Source organism: Diplotaxodon limnothrissa, linkage group LG9, assembly GCF_057381915.1.
Source record: "Diplotaxodon limnothrissa isolate DT_005_m linkage group LG9, D_limnothrissa_male_GT1.1, whole genome shotgun sequence".
Lineage (NCBI taxonomy): Eukaryota > Metazoa > Chordata > Actinopteri > Cichliformes > Cichlidae > Diplotaxodon > Diplotaxodon limnothrissa.
The window spans coordinates 13,821,249-13,836,749 of record NC_140604.1 but is presented as its reverse complement, the minus strand read 5'-3'; the positions used below and the strand labels follow the sequence as shown (position 1 = coordinate 13,836,749).

At 39.8% G+C, this 15,501-nt stretch overlaps 1 protein-coding gene across 2 annotated transcripts in view; it reads right to left on the bottom strand.

Moving 5' to 3' along the window:
• Positions 1-15,501, bottom strand: part of LOC146625309 (vasoactive intestinal polypeptide receptor 2-like) — a 51,363-nt gene that overhangs the window by 5,225 nt on the left and 30,637 nt on the right. For both annotated transcript variants that reach the window (XM_085362739.1, XM_085362740.1), the window contains exons 5-9: positions 8,158-8,255; positions 5,498-5,636; positions 4,290-4,440; positions 2,471-2,531; positions 2,169-2,238 (exon numbers count right to left, since the gene is read on the bottom strand). In XM_085362739.1, the coding sequence (XP_085218865.1) occupies positions 2,169-2,238; positions 2,471-2,531; positions 4,290-4,440; positions 5,498-5,636; positions 8,158-8,255 (519 nt within the window). The remainder of the gene's footprint in view (positions 1-2,168; positions 2,239-2,470; positions 2,532-4,289; positions 4,441-5,497; positions 5,637-8,157; positions 8,256-15,501) is intronic.

Here is a 15,501-nt window from a genome sequence, read left to right as displayed (position 1 = left end):
ATATATGATGATGATACTTAAAAAATACTTTTTCAAGAATAAGAAACCAGCCAACCAGGTTACAAAAACTGAGAGGTGCCGAAATGAAAACAAGTGCAGCTAATAGCTGTGCTTAGCTGGATCATTAGCCACAGTGGGACCAAAGGCCAGCAAGGGAGGCGTGTTCAAATAATGCTGCATTATAAAAACTCTAACTTCGACCATATAACCAAATCTGAATCCTCAAACAAGCTTTTGACATGTTGCAAATATTTTTACAAAACATCACTCAGAGGTGTATTTTTTGTATATGCATTCCCCTAATTTTAAGTGTATTTTCTCTGGTTTTCTGTGTTAAGTGACTTCCATCACTCAGTCATACTGTTTGAACAAGCAGTTCACGAGAAAGCTACGCTCCAAAACCTGCCCAGTCATGTACCAACATACACAAGCACACATTCAGAGACCATGTCCTTACAGATGAATGCGTTTTCAGAACAATAACTTTACAACTGCTTGCATTTCATATATTTAGAAGACATCTATAAATCGTAGTTATAGCCAAATATAAATGGAAGATTGATGGCACAAAGCATATATTAGAGCACACATTATTGCAAAATGCTCAACAATCGAATCGTACAACGTCAGTTACATAGAGCTTCGCAAAAACAAGCAGTAAGCAGTTCGCTCACAACGGATCAAGCAGAGCTTCACTGTTGCAACAAGTAAAAATAGTAAAAATAGAAAAGTTCAGCATGACAGCTCTGATGGATTATCTGCTGGTTCGCATGTTTTGAAATCGACTGCTGACTGATTGAATTTTATCTAAAACTTATCTGTTTGCAGATGTTTTCTCCTGTATGTCTGTATCAGAGGATATAATTGTGTCTGGGATTTCCAGTGTAAATAAAGAGATCCACCATCTGAGGCCAAGTCTCACAGAAAATCCAAAAATAGCGATAAAATATGTCACACTGTAATTTTTTAGTATGCTGCGTATGGAAATGAATGTTGCTGGAGTAACTTTGCAACTCTGAAACTAACGGATTTCAATGGGAAGGATGATTTATGCCTGCACTGCTTGTTTGTTTTAGATCACTCTGGCTGTGACACTTTTGACATAATCAGAATATTTTATCCCAATCTGTGATCTTTTGCTAAACCTCATCAACTAGTTTTGATCCTTAAACATTTCTCCTGGAAACCCAACAATAAACAGTATGTTAAAAAGAAACATTATCTGTGAGTACTTTAGCAAACTCTATTACCAAAATAAAAACTACAGTACAAAGTGCTCTGGTTCAGTCCAAGAGTTAAAGTATAACCATCTATGTGTGTTAAAGCTTCAAAATTAAAAGGACTCATTGTGCAGATTGACTCTGGTATGGTTTATAAAGATGTGAATGCTATAGTCATTCGTTATTTGTATATAACATCTTCCCTAGAAAAGTACTGAGTATTGCTGCTGACCAAAAACAGATCAGCAGCAATACTTTTGTAGTTTTTAAATGATGCTGAGTTTGTACCAAGTGAGTGAAGCTAACATTCTTGCCATCATTAGACCACCAGCAACAGCCTGAACCTTTGATAAAAAGCAGGATCCATGTTTTCATGTCATTAATGCCAAATCCTGCCATCTGAATGTTGCATGGCATGTTTCCATTTAGCATCAGTTGAACAGGAGCACTTAAACGATGTGTCCAGTAAGTGTGTGACTCTAAAAACCAATGTGTGGCTGTGCAGGCTCTGTAATAGTGCATCATTTTTAATATGGTGAATATTTATTTGTAAAATAAAAATAATGATCCAATGTTTTATATTTTAGTAGAAGAAAGCAAAATAAAATGAGAAAATGAAAACAAGGACAAAGCAGGTGAAAATGAAAATGGATTTCAGTTCAAATTGCAGATTAATGACTAAAAACAACAACAACAACAAAAAACAGACGAAACAGACTTGACCTATTAATTTAGACTGTGTTATACCCACTGGTGGGGCATAATGGGCTGTGTGTACAATCATCCTGACCACAGATCCACTCACTTTTACTCAGGTCAATTCTTTATACTGTTTATAACTAATAAGGATTGTGTCCAGGATGCCGAAAAAACATTTAAGAAGTGCTTTTTTAATTCATGAAAAAACTCTGTCTGATGTATGCAAGGTTATCCTGGGACAAAACTCACAATGATAGATGCCATGATGGGCCAGTTGATCACTCTGTTTGGTATGGGGGTGTTGTTCATCTCCCAACACCTGGAAGTGAGTAAATAAGTCAGTGAGATTTGTAATATTTCCTGACCTAGAGATGGTTAAATGAAATCAAAGATGCATTATTTTTGATATAAGCTTCAACCAATGCAACTGCATGCATGTGGTGGAAATTAAGGATAAGCATAATGTGCCGCCTGCAAGTTTGTAACGTTTGATTTTTGCACTGACCTTGACACAGTTTGTGAAAACAATGTTTAAACACTTGCAGACTCACCCCATGTCCTCCATGTATATCCTACAAATGATCCATGCCACGATGAACACAAGAGGGATTCCTGAGAACCAGAGAGTAGAGAGGAAGGTAGATATGGAGGAGAAGAGGATCTGTTTAGGTTCTCTATCTGGCAGGCACAGAACATCCTCGCAAAGTGCCACAAAGGAAATATGACGTCTACACACACACATTAAACATCTGGGGCTGAACGGTGATGCATTGGGGAGGAACTGTTGGTAAAGTGGAGATGGATAGTGGAAGGAAGGTGTCAGAAGGCAGCAGCTGAGACAGAATGGAAGAGAGCGAACGCAGAGGCCAGGAGAGTGTTTACTGCCCGGACTTTCCCTGAATACACCAGCTCACTTCAGCAGCGTGACGCACTGTCTGCTGGTTGTCTGAGTGCTGGCACTGTGTTTTGCAGAGGCTCACACTAAAGGGGTGCTACAACAGGGCTGTCTATGAAATTTCTAAATTTATCAATATAATTGATTTTTTTAAACTGCAGGGTTAATAGCACGCTAACTGCAACCAGGGAACATTGAATGAATTGTTATTTTCATAAACTTTTCTGGTCTTCCTGACCTCTCGCAGCCTCATTCGTACGGAGCTTAATTCTCTGCAGGGATTTTCTTAAGGGCTCGATCTGCTTTGCATCAACACCTCCTGTGATAAATTTAACCTAGCATGAATCCCAAAGAGCGCAGTGATGTATTGCTGACCCATATGTGCTGTGTGGGTAGTGGCAGACATTATGTAGCAGAGAAGTGTGTTTGCTCATTGTGAAGAGGTCATTTGTACATTGTTTAGCACTGACTTGCCAACAGCTAAGCTTGGGCAGGTCAGCTAGTCTCATTTTATGTGCACATAAAGGTTAAAAGGAACAATTAGCCCAGTTACTGTACATTAAGTAGATTGCTTAACAAAAGCCATCCGTGTCAAAAACATATTAAAGCATAAGGTTAATCTTCAACGGTTTCAGGGGTCAGTTTAGCACAGGATTAATTCAACCGAGTGGTAATGATGGAACAAATTTCACAACTCAATTCGTCTCTAGAGAGAGAGACTGCGCTTTGTTTGGAAATAGTTCAGATTTTGGCCAGCAGATGGTAAATGTGAAAAAAAATGTTGGGACAAAAGATTATGAGCAAGTCCAACCTCACCCTGACTGAAACACTGCGGGAGGACGTTAAGAGAGCTGTGTATAAACAAATGCCTGCAAATCTCAATGAACCGAGGTAATATTTTAAAGAAGAGTGCCAGAATTTCTCCACAGCAATGTAAGAGACTGATAAAGCCATTCAAAAAGGTATTACTTCAAGCTATTGCTGATAAAGAAGGTTTTAAAAGTCACTAAATCATGGATGTAATTAGTTTTTCACTGGATTGCATAGTATGTGAAACTTTGTAAGAAAGAGAAAGTTCCAAGTAGCTCAGCTCCCTGATGGTTCGACCACTTTGTTAGCTGAGTGATGTTAATGGACTGTTTCTACTTCACTGCACTCATGTCAGATAACTCTAAACTTTCTCTGTGCAGAAACCAAACTAAGTCCACAATACAAGTGCTCTAAACTTTCACCAGGAGTCTGAGGTTTCCATTATTATTCGTTTTTTTTAATCATCTTTAGACTGTCTTACATTGTCTTTGGTTTCTATTCAGTTTTAATAAAGTGTTTTTAATGCATGATCGTCAGATGTTTCAGTGGGTTTTAAGACATTAACTTGGTGATAGGAACATTATCAGTGGTTACACATAAGACCAGGCCAATAAGACTGTAAAGACAACATAAAGTTACGGTGCTCTCATTGTGGTTCAACCTACCCCAGCCGATGAGCATGTAGATGGAGAGGCGGAAGGAGTAGGTGGGGAGGACGAGCAGCAGCGTGTGAAGGTAAAGACCTTCAACCAGCAGCCAGAAGAAGTTAGCTAAGATGAAGTACTGGAAGAAGATCAGGCTGGCCTTACAGCCCACCTACACACACACACACACACACACACACACACACACACACACACACACAGCAACATGCTTTGTTACATCCATTCTATAGTTTGCATAGTAACGTTCTGTATGTAATATTATAATTTGACCACAAAGAAATACATTTTCACAAAGAATTAGAAGAATCACCAACTTCATTGTGAACCTTGATGACTGGCATTAGGGTGACTGTTTTTACACTGTGAAAAGATTTCTCAAATGTTTTGTGTAAATGTGCAGTTGAGCCAGTGTATTAAAAAAATCTGCGCTTGTTTCCAATGAATTTACTAATTTACTTTTCTCAGAACTGAAAGACATTTGTTTTTAACCGCTCCATGAACGGTGATCCACATGGTAGAACATTCAAAGCTGGAGAACTATTGCTCAAGACCACTTTATAAATTACAAGTCTGGCTTTTTGGAAGAAGAAATGAGTGATGTCTTTTGCACAGGACTGTATATCCAACCCATGACTCCTGGATTAACGGTGCTAGAAATGCAAATTTGAAAACTCTCTTCAGCATGTGTGGACATGTTGGAAAAAATGCAGATATAGAGGTAAACTTTGCAAGCCACCCACAGTTTTCTAAACTAAAGCTGCTTCTTTATGTGAATGGTTTCCAATGCTTCACTCTGAGGTCATTTATAGCCATCTGCCTAAGGACCCTCAGTGCCGTGCAAAACATTTAGATAGATTAGATTCTTATCCATCACACACACACAAAAACAACATCAGGAAGGCGTCTAACTGGTTCCAAATTCATGCTTCTGCATGACAAAGAGTCCAAACATTTAGCCAGAGTCATAAAAAACCAAACATTCAGTTCAGCTACAAGAGTCCTGCAACAGATGGCCTCATAAAGTGCTCATCTCCAAGATGCTTGGAAGAGCCCAGAAAGTTTTTTAAAGGTGAACGTTGGTATCACCAATACAGACTCCTCCTGTTTCTACTTTAATTAAGGTTCATCTAAAGGTTTTTGTACATATAGTAAATGTGTTTAACGGTGAAGTAAAAAATGTGTGTGTGTTTTCATGCGTGAAAGGCTACCAGCGAGGGCTGTTGGCTGCAGTCTGTGGTTTCACCATACGAGAAGAGCAGGGTGTCTTTGACGAGCACTGCGACGGCGCGCAGGATGAACGACACGAACAAGTTCAGATGGATGTAGTTCCTCATGCAGTGGAGTCTCCTGTAAACACGCACACACACGCAAACATAGAGAAGTGTGTTTACAGAGTGTCTGGGTGTGAATTGACTGAAGGATGCGGTATCTAAACATGTTGATAGCGGCCGAGTGAGCAGCTGGAGTCCATCCAGACTGCGCTTCGCACATCTCTACAAACTGTTATCATGCTCCGTATGTTCGGAAGTGTTAAGAGTATATAAATAAAAATGTGTTATATAACCCGATTCTGAATACATCATTTGTTCAAATTATCTTGACTTTTCAGGATATTTGCACAACAAGACTGATAACTTTGCCTTCAGCGCTGGACCCTGCCTGACTTTACACCTCACGTTTTTTTCAGGATTTCCGCACTTTAGAAGAACAAAAATGATTCATTCAACATATGTGAGAAGACTGAAGAGGTCAGAGCCATGACCCCAAACTCTGATTGCAGTCTGCTGGTGTAGTAAATGTGAGTTTTCTAAAGAAACGTGCTCTCCAAACCCTGTATTTGTTTTCTTTAAAAAGATGACCTGAGGGGCTGCACGAGGGCCCAGCATGAGACTACGAATCGTGCAAAGTCACTCTGGCAGCGTCTAAGAATAGAAATCTGGAGCTATGATGTAAAACTGAAGACAAAATCATCTGTTTCTGATTTCTTCACATACCAACTTTCAGTGTTTCAGGGAATTTAAATTGAGATGTTAGATTAGTCATTATCATTAACTTTACAAACCTATTTCAAAATTACATAAGGGAAGTTTCATGGGTTTTTTTTACATTCGTCACCATATTTTTATGTTTAAAAAGAGAAAGACAGTTTCTGCAGACTTTTCAGGGTTATTGTATTAATAGAAAAAGTGTGAGGCACCTTTGTTTGTCCTTCATAAGAAGCCTCATTTACATATAAGAGATGTTTATTTTAGGTTGTTCCACCATCACCCCTGTGGATGTTTCCAGCAGTGTCCTTGTTAAGCTCAAAAGCATCGCCCTTGTCTTTGTTACTTTTACTTTGTCTTTTAGGTAAGTAAGAAAATTTGAATCCGTCCATGTGCACACAACATTATAAATCATGACATCCAAAGGCAACAATTTGTAGAAGTTTTAGCTTCTAGTTATAGTTAGTTATAGTTAAAGCTGGGTCGGGTGACCATGAATTATCTCTTAGTTATGCTGCCACAGGCTCAGGCAGCTGTGGGACTTTCCACGAAGCAGCGACAACTTCTCCTGTCTCCACTCTTCCACAGCATGTCCTTAGATGCCACCACTGCGTTTGTGTTCTCTGTCCTCTCTGTGCCTCTCCAACCTGTTCGCTTGTTTCAGCAAGTCTGCCTAACACACGCTTTCTTCCTGAGGCGAAGAATAAAAGCCCCTCTAATGCACCCTTTGACCGCCAAGAGAAGCATCCAATACTATCAGTTGCTTCTTAGTTTTAGCTTTTTTTTCCTACTTCCATTTTGCTTCATTCAACTTTAGTTGTGTTTTGTGTGCTTTTGCAGCATTTTTTAATTTGCTGGTGTCCATTTGACCTCTCAGGGCGACTTTACGAAGAGGTAAAAATACTATTGTGCAGGGTTACTGTGATGGAACATGTTATGCCCTGAGTAAATGCCTTGATGAAGTTAATGGCACCATCAGGACAAGCAAGGCAATCAATGCTTGTCCAGTGAAATCTAAAAATAGACATTGATTAAAATCAAATTGGACTAAAGTATCTTAAAGTAGGATTGATCTGCTTTAGTCTGCTTGACTGAGAGTCAAATTAATGGGTGTGTTTGTGTCCTGTCATCAGCGCCTGCAGCTGGGCAAACTGAGAGCACAGCTGCTTTTTCTGGTTGTTTGAACATGCATATTGGGGATTATGTCTCGTCTTTGATGGGTGATCAGGACACTAGACAAGTCGTCTGCGGCTCTGCTTTCAGTGTTCTAGGATCAGATAAGATCTGTACTTTAGATGGAAAAAGAACAAATATTAGCAAGTAATTATCAGAATAATCACGTGTAAAGTAAAAGAGTTGCAGTTTTTGTAGTTACAGGAGATGTTTTTTAACAGTAGCTTTTTAATAGCTGTTTTATTAAATATTTAATATTATTACATATTTATATGAGAACACTTAAACTGAGTTCATCTTAAACATCTGCAGCAGAAGCATTTTACTTTTGAATTTTGGACAATAATAAAGTTTTGTGTGTAATGAGGTGCTTTCATAGTTTTTATTTCTACTTTTACTGCATCAGACGAAACTCTACACAGCTCAATATTTGCACTTCCTGGTTGTCTGTGACTCCACAGCTTCCTTTATGCTTCTCTTTCCTCCACTTTCCCATTCATCAAACAAGTGGTGACAGCGCTGTGGTCTCTGAACATGTGCTTTTGTCCCTGTTATGGGGATTTTTTTTCTCTGACTATGTGGTCACTAATGTTCTGTCAGTGTTGTTTGTCTTTATAGTATACAGTGCCTTGAGATGACTTGTAATTCTGGTCACCATGAATTAAACTGAAACAGTGCTTCTGTGAGCTGTGGTCAGTGAGTGTTTTTACCTGAACAAACAGATGATGATGGTGCTGGTTAGCAGAGTGATGATTGACAGGCTGTGGCCCAGATTGGACAGAATCTGCACCGCCTTGTAGAAGACCAGCTGCAGACATACACAAAACAGAATTATTATTATTTTCCTGCTTATCGAATCATAAATAATGGAGCTGCTGTCACATCGATTGTGAAGCACAGCTGGGTCCCCATCCTGAGTGTAACAGTGGATCCTGTGAGCACCTCAAATGTTCATGTAGATTTTAACGACATTCTTTGCCTTAATGACTGCTGAGTAAAATTAATTAAAATAAATGTGTGTCCTATTCTTCTGCCATGAATCTATTGCTTTCTTTTCTAGGCACCTCTAAATTTAGAAGAAGTTGTACAAATATGCACCTTTTACTCCTTTGGTCCACATAAAGGTACGCATAGAGGTCCAGTACACGTATGTAGGCTGTAACTGCAGGGACAGATATTGACTTTTATTGTACTTGTGATTCTGATGTTTTGAGTTTTATAGTGAATAAGTAAAGAAGAACTCTCTAGTCCCCTGTAAAATCCCAAAATAGTTCGACCGAAAAAGGATAAACGGCCACTGAGGATTTCATAACTTGCACAAGGGTATTTCCTTTTATAAATACAGTCTGATCACAGAGGAGGAAAATCGTGGTGTGAGAAATAACTGTCCAGGAAATTTTTCCCACACCACGAAGCGGTGATGATACACTGATGAAACACGGCACTCATTCTGCCCACTGCTTCTTTGTCCAGAGTGGAGATGCTCTTTCACAATAAGGGGAGGGTCCAGATAAGAATGAGGATCTGTTCCTTCTCAAAACAGTTCAAACCTCTCCTCTGACTCTGGCCAACACACACCCGCAGAGCATTAATGCTGCTCGCAATGTGTGGGTTTGTCAGTGCCTGGCGTTCGTTGCTATCTCATCATGTATAAACAACATTCTCCACCTCTGACACACCATCTGGCAATTAACCAGATATACACATTGCACATCTACATCTAGCCTATATAAAATATACTCACTGACCTCTTTAGGTTAACATCGCTTCACAATGCTGAGGGTGGACACCCTTCTCCATCCATCCATTCATCCATCCATCCATCTTCTACCACTGACAGTAGAGAAACCCAGAACTCCCTCACTCAGGCATTCCCAAGTCAGCTGAGATATATTTATATATCCAGCAGCTCCTTTCTCTCTTCCTGGAAGTGGCACCCAGGACGCATCCAAATCAGATGCCTGGACTGCCTTACAATTGTACAATTTCTCTGAACCTGTGTAAATTCTAACCTCAGCTTCCCGTTCTTAGCTGAGAGGAGTGGTACCCGATGTGCTCCTCTGCTGCTGCTTCAAGGTTCAATCTGTTGGATTAATCTGTCTTCAGAGATGCTTTTCTGCATATCTTGACTGTAACTGTTGCCGTCCGATCAGCACAAAGAAGTCGGGCCTTTCTTCTCTGACCTCTGACATGAATGCATCATCTTTGCCCAGAAAACTTTCACTCACTGGATATTTTCTCCTTTATGAGAAAAAGGTCCACAGAGATGGTTGTGTGGGAAATCCCATTAGATCAGCAGCTTCTGAAATAGACGACCAGCCCATCTGGCACCAACATCCATGTTACAGCCAAAGTCACTTAATTCACCTTCCTTCTCCATTGTCATGCTTGGTTTGAACTTCAGCAGGTTGTCTTGATCAGGTCTACAAGCCAGTCAGTTGTAGTTTTTACCTGATGCCATTAAACAACTCCATGTCCTGTTTTGGTGTGTTGGTGTGTTTATTGAAGTACTGTGACATACACTGGGTCTACAAACCCAGTATGTAGGTAAGACAAACATAAATCACTGACAAAACATGCTAGTTATGCAGGAAATGTGGCTAACAGCACCCGGAGGACGGGGTTTCAGGCAAAACAGAGAAAATGTCTCCTCTTTAAGGTCTAAAGTCCTCACATAGATGGATTTCCTGAAGTACGGGACGTAAGTGGAAGTTGTCATTTTGAAACATTTGTATTTTTCACGATTTCCATTTTTGGAGACTTTCATGTTCTCTCTGTTCTTCTTTTTAAATTTTTTTTTATCAATTTGTCTCTTTTATCTTTGGCAATCACTCACTCTTTCCATTTCCTCTTATTTCTTATCTTTCATTTTTCTTACATACTCGCTTGTTGTTTTTCACACAACATTCACCGCCTAATGATCTATCACGTCCTCCCCCCAAATTTTTTCAATCTGTAGTCCAGAGATTTTCCATCATTCTGATAAAGTTTGTTCACTAACTTATTTGGATCATCTTGATAATCGATGGTCATTCATATTTGAACTATTGTGATAATGTACTTCAGTCTAATGACTCCTAAAATAGAGCTTAAATGTCTTTGTAATGTTCAATATTTACATTTTAGTGAAACTGTTCTGCAGGCTTTGAGGTGACGCAGATAAAATATATGAACGCGTGAGACTTTTTCCATTGTGGCATTTCTACTTTTAGAGTTTCGGTCCCTGTCTGTCCACTGTAAATATTCGCACACAGAGACAAATATCTGAGCATACACAGACGGTCGCAGCCTGGCATCGGTGTCTCATTCCTCAGCACGATTCTCAGGCCTTCTGGCTGGGAGCTGATGACCTGCTGGCTCTGGTCTGCTGCAGCCGCACTGCCTTCTATGTCCAAATGCATCGTCTCCATCCATAAACTCTGGCTCATTCACTCTCCATTTCTGCGTCCTGTCTGACACTGGAGGATTAAAACAATGCTGAACTTAAGGCTGGGTATCTTCATGGCCATGGTTACAGATTAAATCTACAGGACTTCTGCTCCTGTAGAGTTTTAATCTCCTAAGACCCCAACTCTTTCATGGCATGCATTTTTAATTTCTCTTTGATATTTGGGCAAATTGGGACCTGATGAATGTAAAAACAAAGAATTGCCACATTTGTTTTCCCTGATTTTTGTTTCTGACAAAAATGAGATGCACATATAAGGATATTCCTTTAAAATTCAATAGAACAGTGGCTGTATAATGTCCTTGTAAGTGGACATCAGGCCTTTGTAGAGCAAAATTTAGTATTTTGGTCTAGACAACCCAAAATGTGATGTCCACAAATGTGGACAACAGGTTCTAGGAAGTTAAATCAAAACTGCAGGACAGAGACCCCTGCCCTGTTCATTTTAGGCTAAAAATATTCCTGTTAAATCTCAGTTAGCTCAATTAGTTGTTTGCTTTTAAAAATAATTTCTAAATGATGTATTTAAATAAAAAAGCATTGATCAAAGACAAGGCTCTCAACTGCACTCACAAAACACTACCAAGTAATAAAGGTTTCATAAAGGTATGAAAACTATTTCAACAGCTAATGACATACAGCTTACTCACATCTTAAAATCAGGACTGAGTCTTTATGATGGACCTAAGTACAGTTATATCACCAGACAGTAATGAATTCTCAGTAAGCTGCATATGATACAAATCATAATTATGTTGCCATTCCCTCGTTTTTAATCTGGCAGATAAATAAAGTTGGAGAAGTTGTTCTGTGTGAATAATGTCTTTGGTCGCAAAGATGAGCGTTCTTCACTTTCATGACAGAAACAGGATGCATGCTCTTTGACAAAGTGAAACCATGATGCAGACTTTGAGCAGTGAAATGTTTCTCATCTCAAAGTCTGTTTTGAACCCTGGCAGCTTTGTGTTGATTGCTGAACATAACTCAATTTTAAGGCTTTTATTTTTTTACTATATTTGTGTTATTTTTCCATCTAATTGCTGCATTTTAAGAGGAAATCAGTGCACAGACTCCTCTGGTCAGAAGTTATTTTTTAATTCCAAAAAGAAAAATGCACGATGAGCTTATAAATTACACCTCGTTGCTCAGATTAAAACTCTGTTTCCACACATATTTGGCTTCTGATTTCTTACAGACAATAGTCTGGGTCATTTATTAGCTCCACCAGTGAGATGTTTCATATGTAAGATTCTCTCTTTGTCTGAGGCACAAAGCATTATGCAATATTTAAGGCACATAAATTACAAACAGAAGAAAAAGTCATAAAACAAATCTATATCACAGAACTGTTGTTTTTCTTCTTCCCCTGTCACTGGGCTCTCAGAGCCACCACATTAAATATGAAATGATATCACCGTGTTGGTGTTGTTCCAACAACATCATGAAAATGTCAGTGCTCCAAGGTCGTCCCTGCAACTGATCATTCATGTTGTTTTAACTCAAGAAGAAGGAATGGTCAAAGGAGAGGTTTCATTGTCTCCAATTCCTTCTATCGGAAAGCCACTGTGGTGCACAAGCTTTCTAAAGCCCGTTGGGAAAACCAGTTCAAGAAGTTTTGTTTCCCAAATCTAACCAAGCCTAAATCTAACTGCAACTGAAAACTGGAAACAACCAAGTCTGAAGGAAATAATTGATCCTTTTCTGTGATTGCACTCAAGACAAGAACCCTAATTTTCTAAAAAGAAATCATTAGCATGGATAAGTGAAACCAGTGTGGATGTGAGTTAAACTAACATTTTTTCCACACGCCTGAAGAGAGCGACTCCTCAGGTTAAGTTGTATAAAAGTCTGTGTGCCGTGGACTGCTGTCACACACAGGATTGTGGATTGCTTGGAGCCCAAATGCAGGATGCAGGAGACAGAAGTGAACATAGGCTCAACTGTTGATGGTGTTGAATCCAAAAGTCCAAAAAAAGAGATTGAAGGCAGGAGACTTTCAAGAAATACTAGAAACCACAGAACTAGGAAACACAAAGCTACTTTGAAACACATGAAGACAAAGATGAGACTGTTAGAAGGAACTGAATGGAAACACTGGTAATGTCACTAAATATAAACCTAAAGTCATCAGAAACTAAAGCTAAGAACTGAAGTCACAAATAACAAGGCTCATACACACAAGGTTAACAAATAGTATTATTAACAGAAAACTAAATACTGACTAAGCAATGTATACAGAAGCCAATGAAAACCCAGAAGAAGGATGGACTAATACAAACTTAAAACCGCGGGTTTAACGCTGAGACGTCCAGACAAGGATGAAGGCCGTCGTTTTGTCACCTGTATGCTATGAATGTCGCTGCAGTCGGTGTGAGCTCAGTGCCAGTGGTGTCGTCTGGCTTCAACAGAATGTTTTCCAGATGGAAAACCTTCATCTCTCCCACAGGACACGAAGAAAAGCTTTACTAAAAAGCAAAAAGCTACACCTGAAGCTCTGGACAGGATCACAATTAAGCCAACTGTCCATGTCTGTGTGTGAATGTGCGCTTGTGGTTTATCTCTGGAGGTTAAAGTGAGACAGAAAGATCTGGAACAGCGCCCAGATAACTTCAACATAACTATCAAGTTCAAATTCATTTTAGGTTTATTTATGTAGCACGAGGTGTCAACAACCATCAGCTCAAGGGACTATTGTATAGTATTAGATTATTCTGTTATTATATGTTACCTTATATATGTAATCAAAGTAGTTGAATTAGAATACTGCTGTAGATGACATTATACCCTTTAATATAGAGTGTGTGAGCTGTATGTAGTTTAGTTCTCATTATACTTTTGAGTTAACAGAACATATTCACATATTAGTTCATTAGATAAATGTGCATCACTCTGTATCCTTGATCTGCTGGGAATGTGTTACACTGTTTTCTTGACATGCTTAATTGTTGAATCATGAAGAGAAGGTTGTAAGCAGGAGACTCTATGTCTAAAGACAGGGGAGATAGATAGACCACATTCCACACCCCCACCTTACAGAAAGCAGAGAAACAACTGCCGAGGTCATAACTTAGGCGCTGTAACAGAGAAAAAATGTGATGTTTTGGCTTTTACGACTAGCTGGGGGCCACTAGAGACTATAAAAAGCTGAGCAACCCGTCACCATTTTGAGACATGTGCCTGACCCTCTGGTAGCATCTCTCCCGTCCGGACGTTGTAATGCTCTGACTGTTGAATTGTATGGAAATAAATGATTGTTGATTGAGCATTTATACACCGAGTATTGTCCCTCCTTCAGCCCAAAGATTCAAAGAATTGGGAGAATTCAACAACTTGGTGCCGTGTGACCCGGATCTTTGGTGTGCTGAGGAGGTGTAGATTTGGCCTTTGGTGAGATCGTGGGGCAAAGTGAACAGAAGGCCGGCCTAAAACAGAAAGGTAAGCACAGCCTGTTGTATTATAAATACCAAATGTGCATATTGGGCTTTCCAAATTAATCTGTTCGCTGAGTCACATGTATTTTCACAGTAAATTTGTCGGTGTCTGGTTTTTGGCGCAAGATACTAACAACATAAGTTGAGGCTGAATTCCAGTGTGTTAAATAAACTGCTTCTACCGAGATACTAATAACATACTACGTTGGACTAGTTGCAGTAAACTGCTTCTACCGAGATACTAATAACATACTACGTTGGACTAGTTGCAGCCACTTTACCTTCCACATTTAATTTTGTCTAATACTGGCTTCTGTAGCAATAATACATTAGAATTTATTCTGAAGACGCGGCCATTAGTCCAGTACATTGAAGTCGAGGTTTGTTTATTTTGTTTATGGTGTCAGTGACGTCCTGGCTTTTGCCGGCTATGAAATAGAAGTTGATTTAAGGAAAAGCAGATGCTGGCTTCACGGTGCGGTTGAACGCTGGCAACGCGAGAGCAAAACACGTCCGTAGGTTTGGTTTATGATACGGCGTGTTCCGGTGGTGCGGCCGTGAAGTGCAGTAGTGGTTGGTGCTAGTTTTAGTACATTGGCTAGAGGTTTGACGGTGGTTTGTGGCGTCAGTCGAGTTTTAAGGGCTGCGGTCATAATACAAAGTAAAATTTTAAGTACATAGAGCAACACCTGGTTTATGATGTCAGGTATAACTTCGGGGATGCAAGCATCACTTTTATGATGTGACTTTGCCCCGTGGTGGCGGTCATAAGCGCAGAGAAAGGGGTATTTTGGTCTATGGTGCAGTGTGCTTTAAGAAGATCTAATAGTTGAGCTCAGAGGTTTCTGTGTAAAATTCCCGCTGAGGAAAAGTGTTGTGTGTGAGTGTGAAGGCGCGCTCTGAGTGAGAGTGTGTGTGAAGCTGCGAAGCGCGCTCTGGGTGCTGTCTTGTGGGTAAAGCGCGCACTGAGTGAGAGTGTGAGTGAGGCGCGCTCTGAGTGTGTTTTTTTGTGTGAAGTGTGAAGCGTGAACACAGTGACAGTGACGGTTGATGTGTTTGATTAGGAGGACATTAGAGCAAATACACATTTTAGGATCAAAGGTTGATGCCTAGTGTACCTGTGGAACATTTTGCCCTAGGAGTGGCGACCCTCCTGTCCGTGGACGCGTGGCCAG